Source organism: Orcinus orca, chromosome 18, assembly GCF_937001465.1.
Source record: "Orcinus orca chromosome 18, mOrcOrc1.1, whole genome shotgun sequence".
NCBI classification, from domain to species: Eukaryota; Metazoa; Chordata; class Mammalia; order Artiodactyla; family Delphinidae; genus Orcinus; species Orcinus orca.
The window spans coordinates 741,802-764,850 of NC_064576.1; the positions used below are offsets into that span (position 1 = coordinate 741,802).

Here is a 23,049-nt window from a genome sequence, read left to right on the forward strand (position 1 = left end):
GAACCTCACTGAGTCCAGCTCTGTTTCCCAACGGGGAAGGTTCAGCGCCTTGGGCGGTGGGGACCCCTCTGCCCTCCACTCCCAGGTGCCCAGCTGCCCTTGCTCTCTGACCTGTGGGCTCGGCCCCGCTGGTGAGAGATGCCAGCCTGGTGGGAAGGAGGGCTCCCCCAGAGCTCTCTCCGGACCCCAGGCAACCTGTGGGCTGACAGCCCATCCAGGTTTGCTCTGGACAGAGACCCCCGTCCCCAGCACACAGGGCCTGGCCGTCCGAGGCCTTCTCTGCGGGACGGTTCCCTTTGAGGAGGTCAAGGCGGGATGTGCAGAAACGGACCCTCTGGCTTGACCGTTTCTGGGAAGCCCGTTCGCGTTGATTTTTGCAAACGTGCAGATCTCCTGTTTATGCAACTGCCCAGCCAGTGACCTTGGGAGTTCTCGTACTGGAACTTTGAAAGTTTGCTTAGCCAAGTTACGCAAAATGCAAACGGTACCGGGAAACACGGCACGTCCCGTCTGAGGTGACTGCTTTTTCTAGAAGCATGTCTGCTTTTCCTGGCTGTTTGGCTTGAGGGCCTGGAGCTGGTGCGGCCGGGAGGGCTCGACCTGGGCTGTGACCACTGGAGGAGGGGCGGCCCTCCTGCAGCCCCCCAGCACACACCTCGCTAGCAGGGTAGCAGGGGGGCAGCAGGGGCTAGCCAGAGCTGGGTTCGTGCTCTGAGCTGTGGCCTAGAGGCAGACTCCAGAGCCCCGGCCTGGCGACAGTCACACCCAGGGGCGTCGTGCCCGTGGCTCTGGAGCCCATGTGGCTGGGCCCCCAGGGACGCAGCCGTGAAGCCACGTAGAGAGTCGGTCTTTAGGTCAACATTAAAATGTCCCTGCCGACGAGACCTGCTGGGCCCTGCCTTCCCAGGGAGCCTGCCTCTCCTGGAAGGTGACTGGGGGCCAGGAGGGCATGCGTGGGGAAGCCCCACCCGACCCTGGGGAGGGGGGATGGCCCTGGCGCCCCTGTGCTCCCAGAACCCTGCTGGTTTACTCAGCACTGTTGTGAGCAGCCAGGGGGGCAGCTGGCGGCCTCCAGGACAGAGAAACGCGCTGTGAACAGAAAAGGCCCCTCAGTTTTAAGACTTGGTCTGGGAGCCCTGGCCCATCCTATGTGGGTAGCACTTCCCGAATCCTGAAACCTCCCAGCTGGCGACGGGAAGGCAGGGTCCCAGGTTCCAAATGGACCTTCATTTCCCACTTCGGTGGAGCAAAAACAGAAGCAGGATAAGGAATCAACCCAGCTCTAATCACGGCAGGGAGGGAGGCCGGCTCAGAGCCCCGGTGCTGAGACGAGGGAGAGGCAGGGGCTGCGAGGGGCAGTGGGGGGCTTCACTGGGGGCGCGGCTCCCCCCTGTCCCCTGTCCCCAGCCCGGCTTTCATGGACTTGTCAATCCACTTGAGGAAGTTGGTGACCTTGGTGTAGACGCCGTACTTCCCCTTCCGCGCGCACCCTTCGCCCCAGCTGACGATGCCAGTGATGAAGTAGGTGTCCCTGAAGCGGGTGACGTGGGGGCCACCGCTGTCGCCCTGGCAGGCGTCCTCGGGCTGCGCATCGTAGCCGGCGCAGAACATGTTGGAGGTGATGGTGAAGCTGCTGGACAGCTTGCAGGTGGTCCTGTCCACGTAGGGCACCTCCAGCATCTTGAGCGTGGACGACAGGCGGCCCCGCTCGTGCGTGCGCCCGAAGCCACTGACGACGCCCGTCTTCTGGGTCAGCAGCGTGGCCTCGGCCCAGTCCTTCTCCGGCAGGCAGGCGGGCGCCACGTTCCTGCGGAACTTGATGGGCGTCTTGAGCCGCAGCACCGCGATGTCGAAGTCGTAAGTCTCCTTGACGAACCGGCTGTGCTTCACCGTCACCTCCACCTCGTGTGCCATCTCGTTGCCCTCCTCCTTCTCCGTGTCCCGGTCGCCTGCGGACGGGGACGTGGCCGTCAGCTGGGGGCCGCCAGGCCCTGCACGTCACTGACGCTTTAAAGCAGTCCCGCTTTTTTTCTGCTTAGAGATTGGCACGTGGTCACTAGGAAATGTGAAATACAGGCGACTAGAGCGAGGCCAGTGTGACAGCCTACGGCTTCCCCGCCGGGGGCAGCGGCCACCCTCCCCTGGTCTGCCCGCGGGTGGGGCTGGGCACCGGGTCAGGCCTGCTGGACCTGCCCCCAGCCACGGGGCCAAGTGGGCACTGAGCAGAACCCACATGTGCCATGAGTGCCAAATCTCAGAATGAAAAACTAACTCAAAATACCTCAAGAGGACTTTACAAGCCAATTACAGGTCAAACTGACACCACTTTGGCTATACTGGGTAATGAGGGGGTGTTACCGAAATGAGTATCACCTGTGGACTTTAAAACTAGACGACGTAAGGTAACTAGGAAGCTAGACATTGCAGCCGTGGCTCGGGCACGTGGCTCGCCCTGGATTGTCATGGAGCAGCTCTAGGGTGTGGTGAGAAGGGGGACGTTAGGAAATAGTCCCCCAGATGCAAATGTGGGGCAGTGGTGGCGGCTGCTCAGACGGCTGGGGGCTCTGGGGGACTTCCCGGAGGAGAGGGCACGGCGGACCCTGCGTGCAGGGGGCAGGGGCGCCCCTCGTCCCCCGGCCTCCCTCTCCCCCTCAGGACCTCAGTGTTTGAACTAGCTTTTCCGGCCAGCCTGTCAGTCCTAGTGCCTCTGAAACCCGGGGGCCCCGCACGGTGTGAGCGGCACTCACCTACCCTCACCGTGAACCGCTTAGCCTGCAGAAGACAGTGGGCTGCGGTGAGGACGCAGAACTCGCTCAGGATGGTGCCCCCGCAGAAGCCCTCGTTCTCCTCATTGACGAGCAGAGCCTGCGACGGGAGGGCCAGAGGTGCCAGGTGGAGCCTGACTTTGAGACCGTTAGCCCAAGCCTCCTCCCTGTCTCCCCACCACAGCGGGCCTGCCCCCCGGGAGGACTCGTGGGGTCTTCGAGCTGGAACGAGGACCAGGCCAGCACAGCCCCACGCCCACCCCCAGGGGCCGTGCTGCCCAGCACCGCCCGTTCTTGGAGCGGGCCCACCGTGGACCCCACGGCCCTGCCGAGGGCCCAGCGCTACGGCTGAGGGGCTTCTCCCCACCCAGATCCAGCCCCTACCCGTCTGTATTTCCCGGCTCCGGAAGGCCCCTCAGCAGCTCTATGTGCAGAAGAACTGCTGTCTGTTGTCTCTGGTGTGAATTAGGCCCCAGACCAGGCAGACACCAGGCTCTGGACGAGACACTTGCTACGCTGGGCCTGGGGACGCTTCCACCGTCTGGACCCCCTCCCGCGGCTGCGGGTGCTACCATTCAAGGCCGGTTCCTGGGATCCACATGGCTGCTCCTGACAGGACGTGGGGCGGGGAACACTCCACCGGGATGGGGTGCTGACTGGGCGAGTGAGAGCACAGACCCTTCCCCTATTTTCCTTCTCCCCAAAGGGCTGGGCCGGCAGATGCCGAGAGAGCGTTTTCTGCTTTCCCTTCTCTGGGGACTCGCTAAGCAACAGCCATGGGTTGAGAGGGGGCAGGTTAATGAAACTCTCAACAATGTCAAGTTCTAAAAGAACTTTGGAGGACGTTCATGACTGGCATGAAGTCGTGATATTTTGTTTTTGTTTTTGCATAATCTATCAACTCATAACCTCACTTGTGGGACAAGTGAGGAGGGTCAGTCTTCCTAAGACTTGGGACACTGACCGTCCTTCCTGGAGACGGACATGAGGCAACTGGCCAAGTCTGGGGACCCTCCCGTGAGGCTCTCCCTGTCCGCTCCCCGGAGAGCCCCGTGCGAGCCCCTCTCAGAGCCCCGTGTCCGCCCCCGCCCTGTGGGGAGCCGCCCTCCTTTCCCAGTGGGAATTCACATGCTCCACGGGTACCACATTCCTGGCCCTCTCACGCAGCAACTTGAATTGTGGGGATTTGCGGGGGGCTCACCTCCCTTCCTAGGTCGTGATGCCACACGTGAGAGAAGAGGCCCTGGCGCTTTCAGACCCACACGCACAACACCCAGGCAGCCCTGACCCGTGACACACTCTCCGTGGATGGTGACTAGGTTTTGGCGTGTCCTTGCTCAGGCTCGTGATAATTCAGATAAACGCACACCTGCCTTGTAGCCGGTGGGGCCAGCTGACGTCATTCCTAAGGGTTGTCGGCAGCTCTGGGAATATTACTTGCAGGAGAAGGCATTTTGGCTTTGGACACTTAAAGGCCAAGTGAGGGTTCTGGGTAGGCCCCCAGTTAAATCTGACTCAAGTAAATAGCAAATCATTTTCAGTGTGTGTCCCGTGTGATATTTGGGACATACTCACATTAAAACTTATTTATTGTTTATCTGAAATTCAAATTTAAGTGGAAACCTGTGTTTTCATTTGCTAAGTCTGGCAACTTTAGTCCAAATCAACAACCAAAGAGTGAGTTTTTACCTTTGAAAACAGATGGATATACTTTTTGCTAAGGTACCGTCTGCCTCATTAGGACTTGGGTGTTTGGGTAAAAAAAATCTACCAAATTAGAAATGAAACAGGGAGAGCAACTCTTTCTGCCTCCTGTCGAACCAAAGAGCAAGCAGAGGCCTCAGGGGAGCCGCCCTCCGCCTGCTGCCGCCGAGCTGGAGCCCCTTCTCTGCCTGGGCGGGAGGGGGGCCGGGCAGAGAGGGCAGAGGCCCGGCCTCTTCGACCTCGGCTCCTTCCGCCGCCGCCCACTCAAGTCTGCTGCGGGCCCGCGTGGGCCGGGCGCCCGGCGGGGCAGCCCCCACCCAGCTCACCGGCCGCTGAGCTGCGCGCAGTTACCTGCCAGGGGCACTCCCCGTCTTCACAGTCCCTCCCGCCCACTATCCGGACCAGGTGGCGCTCGTCCTCCTTGGGGCTTGGCTCTGTCCCGTTGAGGCCCAGCAGGTGGAGGGAGCTCTCGGTGGGGCCCAGGTCTCCGCGGTCGTACTGCTCCGGCACGCCTGCTTCGGGGGTCTCCCCGCTGCCGTGGGTGGCCGACCGCCTGCCGCGTCCCGGGGTGAGCTTCCCGCAGGGGAAGGGCTCTGGAAGAAGGGCAGTCGGGCCTCAGCCTCGCGGAGGCCTCCCTGCAGGGCCCACGCAGGCCACTCCGAGGAGGAGCCCGAGAAGCGGGCCCTGGGGGAGTGGGGCGCCCTGTATCCTGCTAGGGCTGGGCTGCGGGTGGGAGCCCTGACCTCTGGCCGGCCAGCGTGCAGACGCATGTAAGGGGCTCTGTGTCTACTGGGACGCCTGTGGAAGTCGGGTGGCTGTGGCTGGACGGAGGACCGTGGGGCTGCGGGGGACACGACTGGTACGTGGAGACCAGGATGGCAGACAGGGGCGCTGGGGCGCTCAAGCCCCAAATTTCTCTTAGCCCCGCTGTGTGTTGGAAACATTTCCTAATGAAACGCTGAAGAGAAAGAAGTGTTCTGGGCAGGACGAGCGGCAGGCGGAGCTTTGTCAGGGACAGCTGAAGGACGACAGCGACCCTTACAAGCGCCAAGCAAGGGAGGGGCCAGGAAAGACCAAAAAGCGCCCTTTCGTATCCTTACCAACTAGGCAACCGAGGCAGAGCGGGGGCGAAGCAGAACAGAGGCAGGGGAGCTGGCGGCCGCACATCTGAGGCCGTCCCCCGTGTGTGTTCCTGGTGGAACTTGCCCCGCAGGGCCCGCGGGTGCACTGGGAGTGTGCTCGCTCGCTCGCGGAGGAGAGCTCTTCCCACGCCAGCCGCCTCTGCCTTAACATTTGTGATCACTGCCCCCTTGAAGTTCTGCATCAGCTCGTCCATGACTTAGAACAGAACTTTCTGCACCAGGAAGTAGTTTACCTGATTTTATTTTCAAACATCAAACTTTATTTTAAATTGATCTGTAATTATTCCTGGAATTAAAAAAATTTTGCAAGCATGTCAAGCAACGACTTCAATTAAAATATTTTTGGGGGGCTTCCCTGGTGGCACAGTGGTTGAGAGTCCGCCTGCCAATGCAGGGGACACGGGTTTGTACCCCGGTCCGGGAAGATCCCACATGCCGCGGAGCAGCTGGGCCCGTGAGCCATGGCCGCTGAGCCTGCGCGTCCGGAGCCTGTGCTCCGCAACAGGAGAGGCCACAGCAGTGAGAGGCCCGTGTACCGCAAAAAAAAAAAAAAAAAAAAAAATCTCATTACCAATAGAAATGTAAATCTCACTGTCCTCTACCTGTTGAGAGATTTAATTTTACACAATTGCCACTGCCCTGGAATATGCCCACCTCTACAGTGGGCCCGGGACTCTGCATTCCTCACCACCCCAGGTAATGCCAAGGCTGCGGGCCAGCTGGGGCCTGCTGGAGGAGGAGCTGGGGTCACCCCAAGAAGGAGCCCGAGTTGAGAGGGGCACGGCCGGCCCCCGCCCCACAGCAGAGGAGTCCCAGTCAGGCAGGACTCCCCATGGGGTGTGAGATGGGGTCTCTCCCACCACCAGGACCCCCAGAACCCAGGCCCTCACTCAGCCCTCCGTGAGCTTCTGGGCCAGATGCATGGCATCTGGCTTTTATCACGGAAAAAATCTTCTGTTAACATCGGGACCCACACAACCCAAAACGGTGCTGGAGGGCCCTGGGTTCCCCTTCTGGCCCCTGCACCCCCTCCCCGGCTCCTCGGCCGGCCCACGGCTCCGGCCCTTGAAACTCCAGCCTCCCAAGCCCCCACCCTTCCGAGAGGGACGGGGACACCATCGTGGCAGCTGCAAAGTGGCCACTTGGGATTCGCTGCGAGCCGGGCACTGGGCAAAGAGACCTCCACGCGTTACCCTCACGCTCCACGTGCCCCCAGGAGAGCTGACAGCACTGGCCCGTTTCTCAGGCGGTTCACAGAAACAGTGGGTCTGTCTCCAAACCACGAGCCCCACCGGGAGCCCAGCCTGCGCCCCTCCTACCTGCGGAGACGCAGGACTTGCCGTCGTCGCCCAGGTCGTACCCGCTGGCGCACGAGCACAGCACCGCGCTCCGCTCCTCCCTGCAGAACTGGTCGCAGCCCCCGTTGTCCAGGCTGCAGAGCTCACGCGTGGCTGCGGAAGAGCCGGGAAGCTGAGGGTGCGGCCCGCCCGGGACGTGCCGTCACTCGCCGGTGCCACGGTGCCCACCAGCCGGCGCCCCGGGCAGGCCCCTCCCCCGCCCACGTGGGGCCCCGGGGGCCAGGGAGCCCACACAAGCCCAGGGAAGGCCTGGAGGCTGGAGGGTCTCAAGTTCAGCCCTAAGAAGGGCGTGGCGGCGCTGGCCAGCGAGGTGGGAGCTCAGGCCGAGCCGAGAGTAGACCACGGCGTCCACTCTGAGGCCTCAGTCCCCCGTGGCATAAAGCACCTGGGGTCCATCCCCAGACGGGGGTCTGGCTCCCGTGCGGCGGGAAGGAGGGGTGGTAGCCACGTCCCGGACTCAGGCCGGCTCCCAGTTGGCCGTCGGTCTCCAGCTGTGTGATTTGGGCACGTTATTTAAACCCCACGGCCTGTCGCGTCCCTTGTAAAGGGGTGGAGACCACCCAGCCCCCAGGAGAGCTGTCCAGGTCCCGCGAGGCGCCGGGCGCAGGGACAACGTGCACCGGACATCAGACCCCAGACTCATCAGTCATGCCGCCTGGCAGCTGACTTTACATTTCGCCACTGGGTTTTGATGAAAGACTAGTTACGGGGCAAACATTAAAGAAATTTTAGAAAACATTCCTGACAGCCCCAGCGTCAGCAGAACGGTATTTGGGGAAGCTGCTCTGGACGGTGGATGGAAGGGTGCACGACTGATACTCCCACTGGGGAACACTCAGAAGTATCCAATCGAAAAGCATGCTCTGAAGATTAAAGATTAAGAAATTAAAAAAGCTTGAATTTTTCTCCTCAGGGAGAAACTGGCCTAATTCTAACCTAATTTTTATTAAAAGTTAATCACTGTATTAGGAAAACTCAGTGATTTTTCCATGCAGAATTAATTGTACCAAATGTTTATATAATAATGTTATATAATTGGACAATCCCGATCATTCAGCACTGACATTCGCACGAATTTCCAGGATCCTGACAAGCAGGAGAAACATCCTCCTCCGAGGAAAGAAACGTCGGTTCTCGTTTCCAGGTGAAGGGGCCCCACCCTTCGGGAACGTTCGTTCCACAGCCACTCCTCAGAGGGGCAGAGGAGTGCCCGGTATCCCGTCCTCCACACTGGGGACTCTGACTCGTGTTCCACTGCCTGCAGCGGCACAGCCTCACGGAGCACAGGCTGAAGCCCACGTGACCGGAGACGGTTTCCCTGGGCCTCTAGCTTCTTTCCGCATTCCCACCTGGCCTCGGCAGGGGGCTCTGACCTGAAGGTCCACCAAGAAGAGGAACTCACGTAATTCACAGTTTTGGCCTTCAAATCCTTCCAAACAGGTGCATGTGTATTCCCCGAGGCCATCTTTACATATGCCCTGATTCAGGCAAGGACGGCTTTCACACTGGTCACCATCTGCGCATAAAACATTTGGAAACCACAGCTTGCAGGCAATTCCCCTCATCGTGGAAACGATTTTGCTGGTTGATTCTGGCGCCCAGTTCTCAGCTAACTTGAATGAACCTGGGATTCTTCCTGTTTTCCTGTAAACAAGCTGTCCTGTCTGGACTTCGTTACCACTGCCCCCCCCCCCGCCACCCCCACCCCCCCCCCCCCAGCTTTGTGGCTACGTGCACGTGAGGCCTCTATCTAGCTGGATTGCTGACTGAGTTTTCCAATTTTTGCTGAGACCTCTGACCATGTTTTTACAATCACTGACAACTTTTTTCCATCACGGAGCGGAGCCCTGTGCTGGTGACCACATGGGGTCAGCTGGAAGGAGGGAGGATAAGTGATTGCTCGACACTTGTTTCTGGGCTGGGCATCGACAAGATGGTTCCTATTTCCAATGGTTTGGGTGTAAAGGAGAAGGAAAAGTTCCTGTACAGCACTAACGTGGGACTTCACATTTCTTGGGGCATTTGTACAATACAATTTAGAGACAGGTCCAGTTGTCATTTTGAGAAACCTGAATACTATTACCAGAATGAAAACATTAGTTATGATAAATACCATTTTAGACGCTATAAGCATTAAATCAAGATGGTTACCTTATGAGAGGACCCAGTGTTTCAGACTCTTATGTTCTGTTTCTACCTAGTATACTTGGGTTTAAAAAAATTATCATGGAATTTGGTATCCTCAAATGGGAATGAACCGATTTAAATGTATATAAGTAACAAAACTAGAATTAGTATAAAGCTACTATAAAAAACTATTTTACGATCACTATTATGGAAACACTCAGAGGGGAAAAGTCTTAGATAAGTAAAACTTAAACAGGAGCAGAAAGGAAATTCAGGAAAATCTTCAAAGTTTGAATACAATCTCTCCCGATTTAAATACCCTGATGAACCCCTCTCACTCAAGACTGAAACAGAAAACATCTCACCTTTGTATATATTCCAGAATTCATTCTAAAAGGGAAAAAAAATTTTAAATGCATTATGGAAAAGAGACATTTTACACCAATAACAGCGACAATCTAGTTACTCAAGCAAATAGGCTATTTCCCAGACAGAGGTCATTTTCTGGAACAAAATGCCCTAGAACTATTCAACCTGAAAGGGAAATGTTTTCAGATCTCCTGCATTTGTAAAGCTGTGGCTTCATTCATGTTTTTTTTTAATACAATACATGTTTGTGTAATAAATGATCATACCCCAATACGGCCTAGCGTCCATTCTCTTGCCTGCTCACACAGCTGAACATGGCATCTGGGAAACATGTTGTAATATTAAATGTACTTTTCTAACTTTCATCCTAGCAAAATCACTAACGATATGATCACAATCAAGATTTTCACATTATTTGCTTCAACTGTTAAGTAATTCGAAATTGGATTACTTTTCTTGAACCACAAAAGTTTCTATATAGGTTTTATTTGTTTGTTTTTCACTAATCTCAGTTTGGAGAAACTGTGCTGAGACAACAGCAACTGAAGTAAAATCTCTAAAGTGATTGCTTAGATTCAGAAGCAAACTGTACACTTTATGCATCACATGCAAACACTGTAACAAATTCATAATGACAAATAATTGTAATTCTAAGACAGAATGTTTAAATTTCATCATACACAACATTATCATATAATTTTTTACTATCTCTTAAATCAATACCTATATCCAAGCTTTTATATGAAGAATCAGTGTTATACTTCACACATATTACATCTAGAGCTACATGTATATCAATTTAAGATTAACATGAATCATTTAATATTACAAAATGTTTCCCAGATGCCATGCTCGATCATCTTAATTGCACAACTTTGTTAAATATTGAAAATTTATTTTCAAATTAATTACCAAGAAACGAATTGTACCAAAAATGGTTTGCTCTATTTGCTACCCCCAAGCCAATCAAATAAGTGGTTTTACATTAAGATACCTGGGTCAAGATTCAAAACACGATCAGATGCTTGGAGAATAATCATTATGATACTTAAAAAAAAAGATAATTGGTAATTAGCTTAAAATAGGGCATCAAGAGCCTATGTAACACTGAAAAGAAATGTTCGTAGTCTTAAAACAATTTTTTTCTATCTATAGTAGGTTAATTAGTGTCTCCCCTACTCCCCGGCCCCAACTTAGGTGCAACCTCAGAATCTGACCTTAATGGAAAGAGGGTCTTTGCAGATGTAATTAAGTTATGGATCGAGAACAGCTCGTACTGGATTAGAGTGGACCCCCAATCAATGAGAGTGTCCTTATAAGAGACATAAAATATCACACAGGCCACACAGAGAGAAGGCTGTGTGAAGGTGCAGGCAGAGAGTGGAGTGATGTATCTACCAGCCAAGGAACAGCAAGGGCTGCTGGTCGCCCCCAGAAGCTGGGCGAGAGGATGGAACAGATCCTCCCTCAGACCTTCCAGAAGGAACCAAGCCTGGTGACACTTTGGTTTCGACTTGTGGTCTCCAGAACTGTGAGAGAGTAAATTTCTGTTGTTTTAAGACACCCAATTTGGGGTGCTTTGTTACAGAAGGCCTAAGAAATGACTACACTTTTAAATTTTTTATTTAAAAATTTATCGCACAGTAAAACTTTTTTTGGTGTACAATTCTATAAAAGCCAACACATGTATAGATTTGTATAATCACCGCCACAACCGAGACGCAGAACAGCTCCATCTCCTCCAACCTTGCCAGCCACTGGCCACCCCCGCTCCGAATGCCCAGCACGAGTCTGCTCTGCGTCACTACAGTCATGACTTCTTGAGAATGTCCTGTAAATGGACTCATACGTGATACAACCTTGTGAAACTAGCTTCCTTCACTCAGCATAGTGCCTCTGAAACTGAAATTCTTTCGAGTTACTGTGCATGTTGATGTTTGTGCTCTTTTACTGATGAGCAGTGTTCCACTGTGTGGCGTACCACGCTGTTTATCCATTCATCCAACAAAGGACATCTGTACTGTTTCTAGTTTTCGGCAATTATGAATAGAGTTGCTATAAACATTTATGTACAGGTTTTGTTGAAAAAGTCTTCAATTCTCTACAGTAAATACCCAAGAATGGGATTGCTGAGTCACATGGTAACTTTATAAGAAACTGTCAAACTGGTTTTCAGACTGGCTGTACCGTTTTGCGTGCCCACAGCAGTGTATGAGCTGTGGTCGCTCCACATCTTCACCAGCACTTGGTTTTTATTCTAGGTGTGTAGTGGCATCTCATTGTGTTTTGTTTTGTTCTTTTTGGGGGGGGGGCGCACCTTGCTGCACGTGGGACCTCAGTTCCCTGGCCAGGGATCGAAATCATGCCCCCTGCAGTGGAAGCATGGAGTCTTAACCACTGGACCACCAGGGAAGTCCCTCATCGTGGTTTTAATCTGTATTTCTGTAATGGCTAATAATGTTGAATATCTTCTCGCATGCTTATTTGCCATCCATGTATCCTCTTTGGTGAAGTGTCTGTTCAAATCTTTTGCTCACTGTATTTAATTGGGTTGTTTATTTTCTTCTGTTGACTTGTGAGAGTTCTTTATATTCTGACCACGAAACTTTTGGCAGATATGTGATTTGCAAATATTTTCTTAGTCAATAGCTTGTATTTTCATTCTCTTAGTGTTTTTCACAGAGCAAAAGTTTTAAATTTAGAATAAGTCTAATTTATCTATATACTTTTTATGGATTATGCTTTTGGTGTCATGTCTAAGAATTTTTGCCTAACTGAACTTTGTGTCATGAAAATTTTCTCCTAAAAGTTTCCTGTTTTATCTTTAGAGCTATATGGTCCATTTTGAGATATTTGTATAGTTGTGAAGTTTAGGTCAAAGCTGACCTTTTTCTGCATATAGATGTAGAATTATTCCAATACCATTTATTGAAAAAGAGAATTCTTTTTCTATTGAAATGCTTATGCACCTTTGTCAAAATCAATTGGCCAAGGACTTCCCCAGTGGTCCAGTGGGTAAGACTCTGTGCTCCCAATGCAGGGGGCTCAGGTTTGATCCCTGGTAGGGGAACTACATCCCGCATGCATGCCACAACTAAAGATCCCGCATGCATACCGCAACTAAAGATCCCGCATGTGGCAATGAAGATCCCGCGTGCTGCAATAAGACCCGGCACAGCCTAAATAAATAAATATTAAAAAAAAATCAACTGGCCATATTTGCATGGGTCTATTTATGGACTTTCTATTCTGTTCTTTTGATCTATGTGTTTCTCTCTTTACCAACAGCACACATCAGTATCGCTACGATTTTATTTATTTATTTATTTATGGCTGCGTTGGGTCTTCATTGCTGTGCGCGGGCTTTCTCTAGTTGTGGCGAGCAGGGGCTACTCTTCGTTGAGGTGCATGGGCTTCTCACTGCAGTGGCTTCTCTTGTTGCGGAGCATGGACTCTAGGCACGCAGGCTAGTTGCAGCACTTGGGCTCAGTAGTTGTGGTGCACGGGCTTAGTTGCTCCACGGCATGTGGGATCATCTGGGACCAGGGATTGAACCTGTGTCCCCTGCACTGGCAGGCGGACTCTTAACCACTGCGCCACCAAGCAAGTCCCTTATCTCTGTGATTAATGTAGATTTACAGTCTTTAAATCAGGCAGTGTGATTCCTCCAATTTTATCTTCTTTCTCAAAATTGTTTTAGCTATTCTAATTCCTTTGTTTTTCCATATTACAAATATTGAATCAACTTGTCTTTATCTGATGGAAGTTTGGCACTGCATTAAATCTATATATCAAATAGGGAAGAGTCAATATTTTAATATGTTAAGTCTTTCAAACCATGAACATTCTATGTCTATTTATGTAGGTCCTCTTCCTTTCGTTAGCATTTTGCAGATTTCAGCATACAGGTCGTGCACGTTTTATTAGATTTACACATAGATATTTTTCTTTGGAGCAACAGTAAGTGGCATTAATTTTTTTGTTTGTTTCTAACTGCACATTACTACTACACAGAAATACAATTAACATTTGTGTGCTGACCTTGTATTCTGTGACCTTGCTAGACACATACATTTTAGGAGTATTTTTTCCAGATTCCATGGGATTTTCTATGTAGATAATCATGTTACTTGCAAATAGGGAGTTTTATTTCTTTATCTTGGCTTATTGTTAAACCTTCCTCATGGCTAGGGTTTCCAGTACAATGCTGAATTGGGTGTATTAGAAATGGACATCCTTGCCTTTTTCCCAGTATTAGAGGGCAAGCATTCAGTTTTCACCACGATGTCAGCTGTAGGTTCCTTGTTAATAATCTTTATCATGTTGAAGAAGTTCCCTTTAAATTGTAGTTTGCTGAAAGGTTTGTTTTAAATAATTGTTTTATTTACTTATTTAAAAATATTTATTTTTGGCTGCTCTGGGTCTTCGTTGCGGCATGCGGGATCTTTTAGTTGCAGCATGCGTGCAGGATCTCATAACCCTACCAGGGATCAAACCCCTGCCCCCTGCATTGGGAGCACAGAGTCTTACTCACTGGACCACCAGGGAAATCACTGAAAGGTTTTTTATCATGAATGGATATTGAATCTTTTCGGGTGCTTTTTCTCTATCAGTTGATATGATTATGTGGATTTTTCTTCTTTAAACTGGTGGATTACACTACTGATTTTCAAATACTGAGCCAGCCTTGTGTACCCCAGATAAACCCACTTGGTCATTGTGTGTTCTTTTTTTTTTTTTTTTTTTTAACATATATTGCTTTATTCAATTTGCTAATAATTTGTTGAGAATATTTATAAGAGGTTCATGAGAAATGTTGTTATATAGCTTTCTTTCTTTCTACCTTCCTCCCTCCCTCTTTCCCTCTTTTTCTCTTTCTTCTGTTTTTGTGGGTTTTGGCATCAGGGTAATGCTGATGGAAAACAAACTTACAAGTGTTCCCTTTTCGTTTCTAGAAGAGATTACACAGAATTGGTGTTATTTCTTCTATAAATGTTTGGTAAAACTCACCAGTGACACAGTCTGGACCTGGACATTTCCTTTACAGAAGGTTTTTAACTAAGAAGTTGAATTTGCAGATATCTCTGTCGTACTACATGTTTTGATAGTTCATGGTTTTGAGGAATTGGTCCATTTTATCCATTGTAAAATTCCATCCAAATTTGTGCATGGAGTTGTTCATAGTATTCTCTTATTATCCTTTTAACATATGCAGAGTCTGTAGTAATAGCTCTTCTTTCATTCCTGATACAATTCATGTGCTCTTTTTTGTCAGTCTTGTTAAATCTTATCAGTTTTACTGATTTTCTCTATTATTTCAAATTATTTCTTCACTTTTATTGATTTCTCCTCTTTTGGGTTTATTTTGCCTTTTTGTGTGTGTGTGTCTTAAGGTGGAAGCTTAGATTATCAATTTGAAAACTTCTTTTCCTATAAAAACATTTCATGCTATAAATTTCCCGATAAGCACTGTTTAGCTGCATCCCACAGATTTTGTATGTTATGTATTCATTTTTGTTCAGCTGAGAGTATTTTCTTTTCTTTTTTCAAAAAATTTATTTATATATATTTTTATTTTTGGCTGTGTCGGGTCTTACTTGCGGCATGCGGGATCCTTGTCACAGCACGCGGGATCTTTTGTTGCGGTGCACGGGCTTCTCTCTAGTTGTGTCATGTGGGTTTTCTCTCTCTAGTTGTGGCACACGGGCTCCAGAGCATGTGGGCTCTGTAGTTTACAGCACATGGGCTCTCTAGTTGAGGCGCGTGGGCTCAGTAGTTGAGGCGCATGGGCTTAGCTGGCCCATAGCATGGGGACCTTAGTTCCCCAACCAGGGATTGAACCCACGTCCCCTGCACTGGAAGGTGGATTCTTTACCACTGCACCACCAGGGAAGTCCTGAAAGTATTTTCTAGCTTCCCTTGAGACTTCTTCTTTGACACGTGAATTATTTAGAGAATTCCCTGGCAGTCTGGTGGTTAGGACTCTGAACTTTCACTGCTGAGTGCGTGGGTTCAAGCCCTGTTTGGGGAAGTAAGATCCCACAAGCTGTGCAGCATGGCCAAAACAAACAAACAACTTAGCTCTTTAAAATTATAAGTATGGTAGTTCTAAGGCAGTAAGGCAGAGTGTTTGGGAAATGATGCTGAGGAAAAAGGCAGAACATGAACTTGGCACTACAATTATTTTTATAATCTAAAAAACTGTTAAGTGTATGTGAATTAAAGGAACAGTTAAAAATAAAAACAGTTCCTGAAATTATGAATAACTTCTTAAAAGAGAGAAATCGTTCACTTGGTAACAAGGAGTAAAAATGAATTCTTAATTCCTCTTCTCTCTTCTGGTGGCTGAAATGAACCATGGTAGTCAAATGGATAGCAACACAAGAATTCCCTTGCAGACCTTGACCTTTTGCAGGAATGCAAAGATGTCTGAGTCATACAACTTACCAATTATTATTTTCTAGACAGAAGTGCCAACTATTGTGCTTTTCAATGTATCAGTGGTTGCCACATTCTCCTTACCTTCAGGTTTCATGGCAGGAAACAGAAGTACCTCCTTGATGTTACCGTAGGCTGTGAGAAACACGGTGATGCAGCCAATGTCCATGCCACAGCCAGGTGGGGGGCAGCCTGGATTCCAGGCGGTACAGAAGTTTTCATCTATGAACATCATCCTCGTTGGTGGCTCTGGCCTGTTGCTTAAAAGCCTCTGGCTGCTGTATGGGACTATTTAACCAGTGTAAGCACTGCACACTTCCCTCCTCATGACAAGTAACTCAACCTGCTCAGTGAGACCCAGAGCAGTCTGTCTGGCCGTTATCTGTGGGCGATCACCGATGAGTGGGTCGCTGCTGCAAGCCACTTTCAGGGACTCTGACAAGCTCAGCAAGGAGTCTACCTGTGGTCTGAGGCGGAGGACATTCAGCAGTTTTTGCGACACAGATGTGATCAATAATTTTTTCGGTCTCTTCTGTTCTGAAGAGGTTAGTTTCCGGCAGCTTCACTCCCAGGTTTTTCTTGAGCCCTTCTATTGTGCTTATTCTCCAGAAGGGTGGGGTGGAGTCCATCTCATGGGTTTGGCCTGCTGGGCTGACTGGATGGTGGGTGGTCTTGTAACTGCCCGTAACATGTTCAGCATCCCTGATACGCTATCCATGATTTCACGAGATCATAATCGGCCAGGTAAAACTCACGAGTGGTGAGTTCGAGTCAAACCGTCTGGAACTGGCATCCGACATCACAAATGCAGTCAATGCCACCAACTACCAGCATCTTACAGTTGGAGTTCTGCAGCAGTTCTTACACGTGGTTCATGTCCAAGTTGCCGTGCTAGGTGATGGAAAGCTTGGTCACAGCTCCCCGTGAGGCGGCATTCAGCATGGGAAGTTCATCTAGGAACCCCAACTCTTCCAAGAAACTTATTCTACACGTGATCATCTTGGCGTGTGGGATACACTTCTTCCTCACAAAGTCACTCTGGCTGGAGTGAGAATCTCCGATGATACCGCCTTTCCTCACCTTTCGGCCAAAGGGGGATGAGGTGCCCATGGAAGCAAGAAGACAGTAATGCGAGTCTGTGGAGCTGAGGGACTCTCGGCTCTGCTCCTCGGTTTTCCCAGGCTTCTCTGGACTCCACAAGGCAGTCTGCTATAGACTTGAGTAAGTTCTTCTTCCGACTTAACACTTCGCCACTCAGCCATGACTTGCAACTGGACCTGTCCTCCAAGGGCACAGCTCTTCTGCCACCTTTAAGGTGAGCCAGGCCGGGGGCGTCCAGGCTGCCGCGAGCAGGCGGGAGTCTACACGAGCCTGTGTGGCGCGGGTCCCCCAGGGCCCAGACTCCGCTGGACGCTCCACTGCGGGCCTGTGGTGTGGATGGGCCCGCTGTCCGAGGTGTGGACAGGTCCGCCATCTGCGGCCAGGCTGTCTCTCGTGGGCTCCTGCTTGGCCTCCTTCTCCGCCACTTTCTCCTCAGCCTTCAGGCGTCTTCAGCTCTCGGTTGCTCAGTTTTGGCTCGCGGCCGTCCACCTCCACCTCGGCCCCTGCACCGCAGCCAAGCCGCCCCACGGCCTGACGCAAAACGCCACACAACAGCACGACGCGAGGTGGCTAACGGACCTCAGAGACTTCCGGGGCAGCATCGGAGGCCCCACCTCTTCCGGGGGAGGGGCGGGTGCTTTCGCGCCGCCGCCGCCGCCGCCGCCGCCGCCGCCGCCGCCGCCGCCGCCGCCGCGCAGGCACGGAACGGGGCCTCGACGCCGCGTTCGTCCTGCGCCTGCGCACCGACCCACCCTGCGGTCTCAGGACCAGAACCCGTTGGCGGGCATGGCGGCGGCTGAGTGTCTGGGCGAAAAGCCGGGGCCTGGGGTCCTTGTGCACTGCCGAGGCCGACAGCGCGTTCTTAGATAAACATTTTGAGTTTTAAGGTGGACCTGACAGCGCTTCAGAAGCCCCCGCAGCCCTGTAAGTGCGTCCTGGCCGCGCCGCCCCTTACCGTCTTCTCCGTGTCTTCGAAGACCTCGCGGGCCTCCTCATACGAGCAGGCCTCCTCTAGGCACTCCCTTTCCAGGTTTCCCTTCTTCACCTCCTCCCAAAACGAGTTGGCCCTGCGGACTCTCTGCAGGACGCTGTGGGCCTGGTCCCGGGGCAGGAACACTGTGGTGGGGAACGCGGCTGTCACGTGCTCGCCCACATGCGGTCCCGTCCCCGGGCCACCCCCGCCCCCGCGAGTGACGGGTCAGACGCCTGCCCTGGGCCTGCGCGCCCACCACTGACCTGCCCTGTCCTGCACGCGCACACCCGGCCCCGCGCTGAGACCCGAGCCCTCCTTCTGGAACTCGCCCTTCGGTGCCTCTTGCCTCCCCCGGCCCTCCACTCCGTTCTGTGGCTCAGCTGTTCCCCTCCGCGCCCCCTCCCCACCCTTCAAGGTCTCAGCTCTGCGTTAGGTGGGGAGGTGACACGGTTTTGCACGATCTACAATTAGAAGTATGATTTGTTTCAAGTCCCAGGACACACGTACACAAGAGTAAAACAAAAGTTTCAAGAAATAGTGCTTACTATTATTTTCTACAAAATAGTACTTGCGACAAAATTTTCTACTTCTGTCCTGTTTCATTAAAAAAAAAAAGCCCACTAAATTGACCTGCCAGTTCAAGTGTGCTGGCTCAGAGATCTCCCCCATCAGGGATCTCTCCCCTCTCCCCTCAGTAGTCCCTTCCGAGCTGCCTGGGTCTCCCCGGTCTCACCCACTCCTCTTCCCCTTTTCACTGTGCTGTGGGAGGCCCTCAGGTCCTTTTCTTGGCACTCTGCCCTGCTCTCTGCCTCTTTTCTGCTGGGGATTTGAGAGTCTCACCATAAGGAAGATGACTCTCCAAGTTGGTGTTTCTAGTCCCAACTTCCATCGTGAGCTCTGTGTTTTCAGCTCTCTCACAGCGATGGATGTCTGCCCTCACATCAGAGCTCCAGACTCCCCATGTCCGAAACTAAAAAACAGGGCTGCGGAATCGAACTGTCTTGAGTGGCAAATGCATCTTGGTCACCTACTGCTGAATATTGGCAAGTGGGAACTAGATACCTCCTTCTTAGAGTTGTTTTAAAGAGTGTCTAGAACTCCGAGTGTGCACTCGATCCTACCTCAAATTACTTTCCCTTCCAAATTCCCCATTTCTTTTAGTGACACCTGTGTTTTCCCGGCAAGGCCAGGCCCACGTTTGTTCTGTGTGGGCCCATCCTCCATTACTCCAAACATCTGCTCCTCCAGGGAGCGCTTGCTTTGAAATACAAGCCACACACCCATTCCTCCCCTCCCTCCTTCCCCTACCTGGTCCCCCCCCCCCCGTCCTGTTTGGTTTGTTTCTCTTTCTCACTTTTCACCCTTTCCTTCTCCCACGCGCCTGGGCCCCTGAACTTCCACGTCACCCAGAGTGCAAACATGCAGACAGGCCCCCGGGGCTGCCTCCACTCTGCTCTGTCCTTTCTGGCTTCCTCTCTTGGACAGGTCTGGAGTCCCAGAAAGCCTAGAGCCCCCTGGCGGAGCCAGCCTGTGGGTGGTGGCACTGGCTGTCATCCTCTTCCCTGCCATGGAAGCTCCTCTCTGCCTGTGACCCCCTAGCCTGTGTGCTCGCAGTTTGCTCCGGCAGAGGAAGGGGGCTTCTCTCTGTCTCTGCCACTGCCCCCCTCCCCCTCCCTCCATCTCCCTCCCTCTCTGTCTCTGTCTCTCTCCCTCCTTCTCTGCCCATGTTTCTGTCTTTGTGATCCGTGATCTGCTGTCTGACTCTCCACCCACAGGGAGGCACACCTGGCCCTAAGATACGCCTGGCTGGAACCACCCCGCCAGGCTCTCGTGCCAGCCTCCCACGGGGGATGGGCACCCACTCTCCACACTGTGGAAGTTCCGGGGCATCGCCCTGACCCCTCACCCTCCTCCTCCCCAGGGCCACCCCTGCAGTCTGCAGGGTGAGGGGCACTTACCACTTGCCCCCGGCAGCAGGAGGCCAGCCAGGGAGGCGCCGAGAAGGAAGAGGCCCAGCCCGCCCGCCATGGTGTGGCCGAGGACAGCACTCGTCCCCGCCGTGACAGGCCTCTGGAGCAAGGTTCACTCCCCCTGGCTGGAGGGTGGCTGGGTGTCCTGCTGTTTATCTCAGCCTCCTGATTGGAGCCTGGGCCTGCCCGGTGGCAGGGGAGGCGGGGGGAGGGTAGGGGCGGGCGACCGCACTGAGGGCATGGTCACCCTGGCCTGTGTGGCGTGGGGAGGTCCTGGCCCAACCTTGTCCTTGTCAGGAACCGTGTCCGGGGGGCCTGCTGTGGGCACAGGAGCTCTTTGTTCTGAGAGAGAAAAAAACGTCACTGTATAGTTTTCAGACATTTATGTTAGCTCTGTTTTTGTTCTCACAACCACGATAAAAGCCAAGTATCATTTGCCCATCTTTTCTCTAGGACAGGTTTAGAGAGAGGTGGAGCGTTAGTCCATGGCCGTGTGTGGTGGATGCGGGGTTAGGACCCGGGGCGTTCTGCCCACGCTGGGTGGGAGGTGTGCGTACCACACGGGCCCCTGGGCCGATCTGCCAGCCAGGAACCTCCCCTCCCTGGAGTGGCAGGTGTGGGACATGGCCGGAGCTTCTCAGCTGACGGGGGCTCTGCAGCAGAGTCCACGCTCTGGAGGAAGAGGCCTGGGAACTGCTGGTGGGGTGCTTGTGCTGGGAGATGAGGGGCTTGTGCTGTGTTCCACGCGCCGAGCACACCTGATGCTTCCCACATATGACACCCTGGTCGCTTGGCTTGTTCGCTGCTCTGTCCAGCATGGAGAGGGGTGTCTGGCACACAGTAGGTGGTCAGTAAACACCAGTGGACTGAACGAATAGGTGATGTCCCAGAACGCTCCTGCTGGGCGCCCAGGCCAGGCTGGTCTTTCGCAGGGTGGTCAGTGTGATGTGCAGAGCCTGGTCCCTGGGCCTGGCTCGCCTGATCTCTGTGCTGCCCTGTCTCCGCACTGCTGGACGTGTGGGGCGAGACTGGATTCCCCGCGCCTGGCGAGGGGAGATGGTCCATGCGGGTGATGCACTGCGGCTGGCCTGGCACTGCGCCCACCACAGCAGTGAGGCCGGGGAAAGCAGGGCAGAGCCAGCAGCCCACCCACGACCTGCTGAACCCCTGTGGGTCTGAGTGGGCTCCTGGCTTGGCCCCTTGAACCCCACATCCCCTTTTCTTCCCAGGAAGAGGAGTCCAGCCAGTTTTCATTTCCAGGAAGAAACAAGAGGCCCACTGGGCTCAGGGCCTCCGGAGACCTCAGGCATTTTGGTTGCAGAATTCCTCGAGTGTCTGCAGCCTGAGCTGTGAGCTGGGGGCACCTGGACATTTGCATATCGGCTTTCCTGGCCTTGGCCAGGTGGCCTGTCCTCCCAGTGCCTCATTTTACCTGCACCAGTTTCATCCTCACGACAAGCATGGCAGCGGGCCTCATCTTGTAGACGAAACGAGGGGCAGAGAGGGTTGGTGGTGCCTCTGAGGGGGCCAGAGCCACCCCAGGAGGTCTGGCCCAAGGTCGGAGCTCTCGACGTGTGCCCGGCGAGAACCCCAGAAACCACCACCTGATGGGGCAGCAAAGTGTTTCTGTAAAGGCTCAGATGGTGAGCACGTGGCCAGGCTTGCGGAGCCCTGGTTACTCAACAGGCCGGACTGTCCGCCGGAGCACGTCTGGCACTTTAAGCACGGCGTCCCAGGCTGGGACGGGCGAGTCCTGAGGAGGTGGGCGCCCGCCGCGGTGGCCTTGCCCGCCTGGCTGGGTTCAGGTGGGGTCAGGCGCTCCCCTCCCTGGTCCCTGGTTCCTCATTCTTCCCAACATGAGGCCTGTGTGCCCATCACCTGAGGGACTCGATAAGAAGGTAGGTCAAGGGGCCTCACCCCTATCCCACTGAGCTGGGCAGGACCTGGGAACCTGCATTTTTGGAACATCCCTGCTGGTCCCCAGGCAGGGGTCATCTGCTGGGGCCTCAGCTGGAAGAGACACCCAGTCCTCAGGGTTGGGGACTATAGCCTCCAAATCCATGAGGGCTGTTGTGTTTGGAAACAGCCTCATGCAAGGTTCACTTTAGTGAAGCTGGCGATTGTGAAGGAGACCTGCTCAGAGATAAACATGAGGGTCTCCGTGAAATGCCTCTGGACAGTTCGGGGAGGGCAGGCAGCCACCGGGGGCTTGGAGGAGGCTCAGCTGCTTGCTGTCAGTGGGGGAGCAGGTGTGCAGAGCATGAGGTCGCGTGTTACCGTAAAGTTCGCACACTTAGAAAAGATCTGGGGACTTCCCTGGTGGCGCAATGGTTAAGAATCCGCCTGCCAGTGCAGGGGACATGGGTTCGAGCCCTGGTCCGGGAAGATCCCACATGCCACGGAGCAGCTAAGCCCGTGCGCCACAACTACTGAGCCTGCGCTCTAGAGCCTGTGAGCCACAACTACTGAGCCGGTGTGCCACAACTACTGAGCCTGCACTCTAGAGCCCGTGAGCCACAACAACAGCCCACGTGCCGCAACTACTGAAGCTCGTGCGCCTAGAGCCCATGCTCTGCAACAAGAGAAGCCACCGCAGTGAGAAGCCCACGCACCGCAAGGAGGAGTCGCGCCCGCTCGCCTCAACTAGAGAAAGCCTGCGCGCAGCAACGAAGACCCAATGCAGCCAAAAATAAATAAATTTATAAAAAGAAAAGAAAAGATCCGGAAGGATATTCAGCACAGTGAGTGGCGGATGCTAACAGTTTATCTGCAATGAAGATGAAACGCTTGAGTGAGAGGCGAATGTGTGGGGAAGTGGCACCGTCACCACGGGTGGACACGTCACCGGGGGTGGACACTCGCGCCCCTGCTGCTGGCCTGGCGCACCCAGCCCCCGCGTGCTCTGCCCAGTGTGCCACTTTCTGTCGTTACCCTCCCCCCCCTTCTGCCTCTTTGACACTCAGTCTCTCTTTCTCTCCAGCTGCTCAGAATCTCCCTCAGGTTTCTCTCTGTCTCTCCATCCCTCAGTCTCTCTCTGTCAGTCTCCCTGTCTCCCTCTCTGTCTCTCTGTCTCTGTTTCCGCTTCCCCCTCCCCCGCCCCAA

General features: G+C 53.1%; 1 protein-coding gene and 1 pseudogene across 1 annotated transcript; both read right to left on the reverse strand.

Annotated features, from left to right (window-relative positions):
* Positions 1-1,264: 1,264 nt before the first annotated feature.
* F10 (coagulation factor X) lies at positions 1,265-22,949 on the reverse strand. The gene is made up of 8 exons (XM_004273669.4): positions 19,936-22,949; positions 17,960-18,120; positions 9,462-9,486; positions 8,372-8,485; positions 6,931-7,062; positions 4,821-5,062; positions 2,748-2,865; positions 1,265-1,949 (listed from the first exon to the last, which is right to left on the reverse strand). The coding sequence occupies exons 1-8, from the start codon at positions 20,003-20,005 to the stop codon at positions 1,369-1,371; spliced, it is 1,443 nt and encodes a 480-aa protein (XP_004273717.1). The 5' UTR covers positions 20,006-22,949; the 3' UTR covers positions 1,265-1,368.
* LOC117202767 (lysine--tRNA ligase-like) lies at positions 14,183-17,633 on the reverse strand (annotated as a pseudogene).
* Positions 22,950-23,049: the final 100 nt, after the last annotated feature.

Coding starts and splice junctions, on each gene's coding strand:
- F10 (XM_004273669.4), bottom strand. CDS start 20,005: ATGGCGGGCGGGCTGGGCCTCTTCCTTCTCGGCGCCTCCCTGGCTGGC. Junction 8,486..9,461: donor ATTCTGGAATATATACAAAG/GTGAGATGTTTT, acceptor TTTTATGCGCAG/ATGGTGACCAGTGTGAAAGC. Junction 7,063..8,371: donor AGGCCAAAACTGTGAATTAC/GTGAGTTCCTCT, acceptor GCTCTTCCGCAG/CCACGCGTGAGCTCTGCAGC.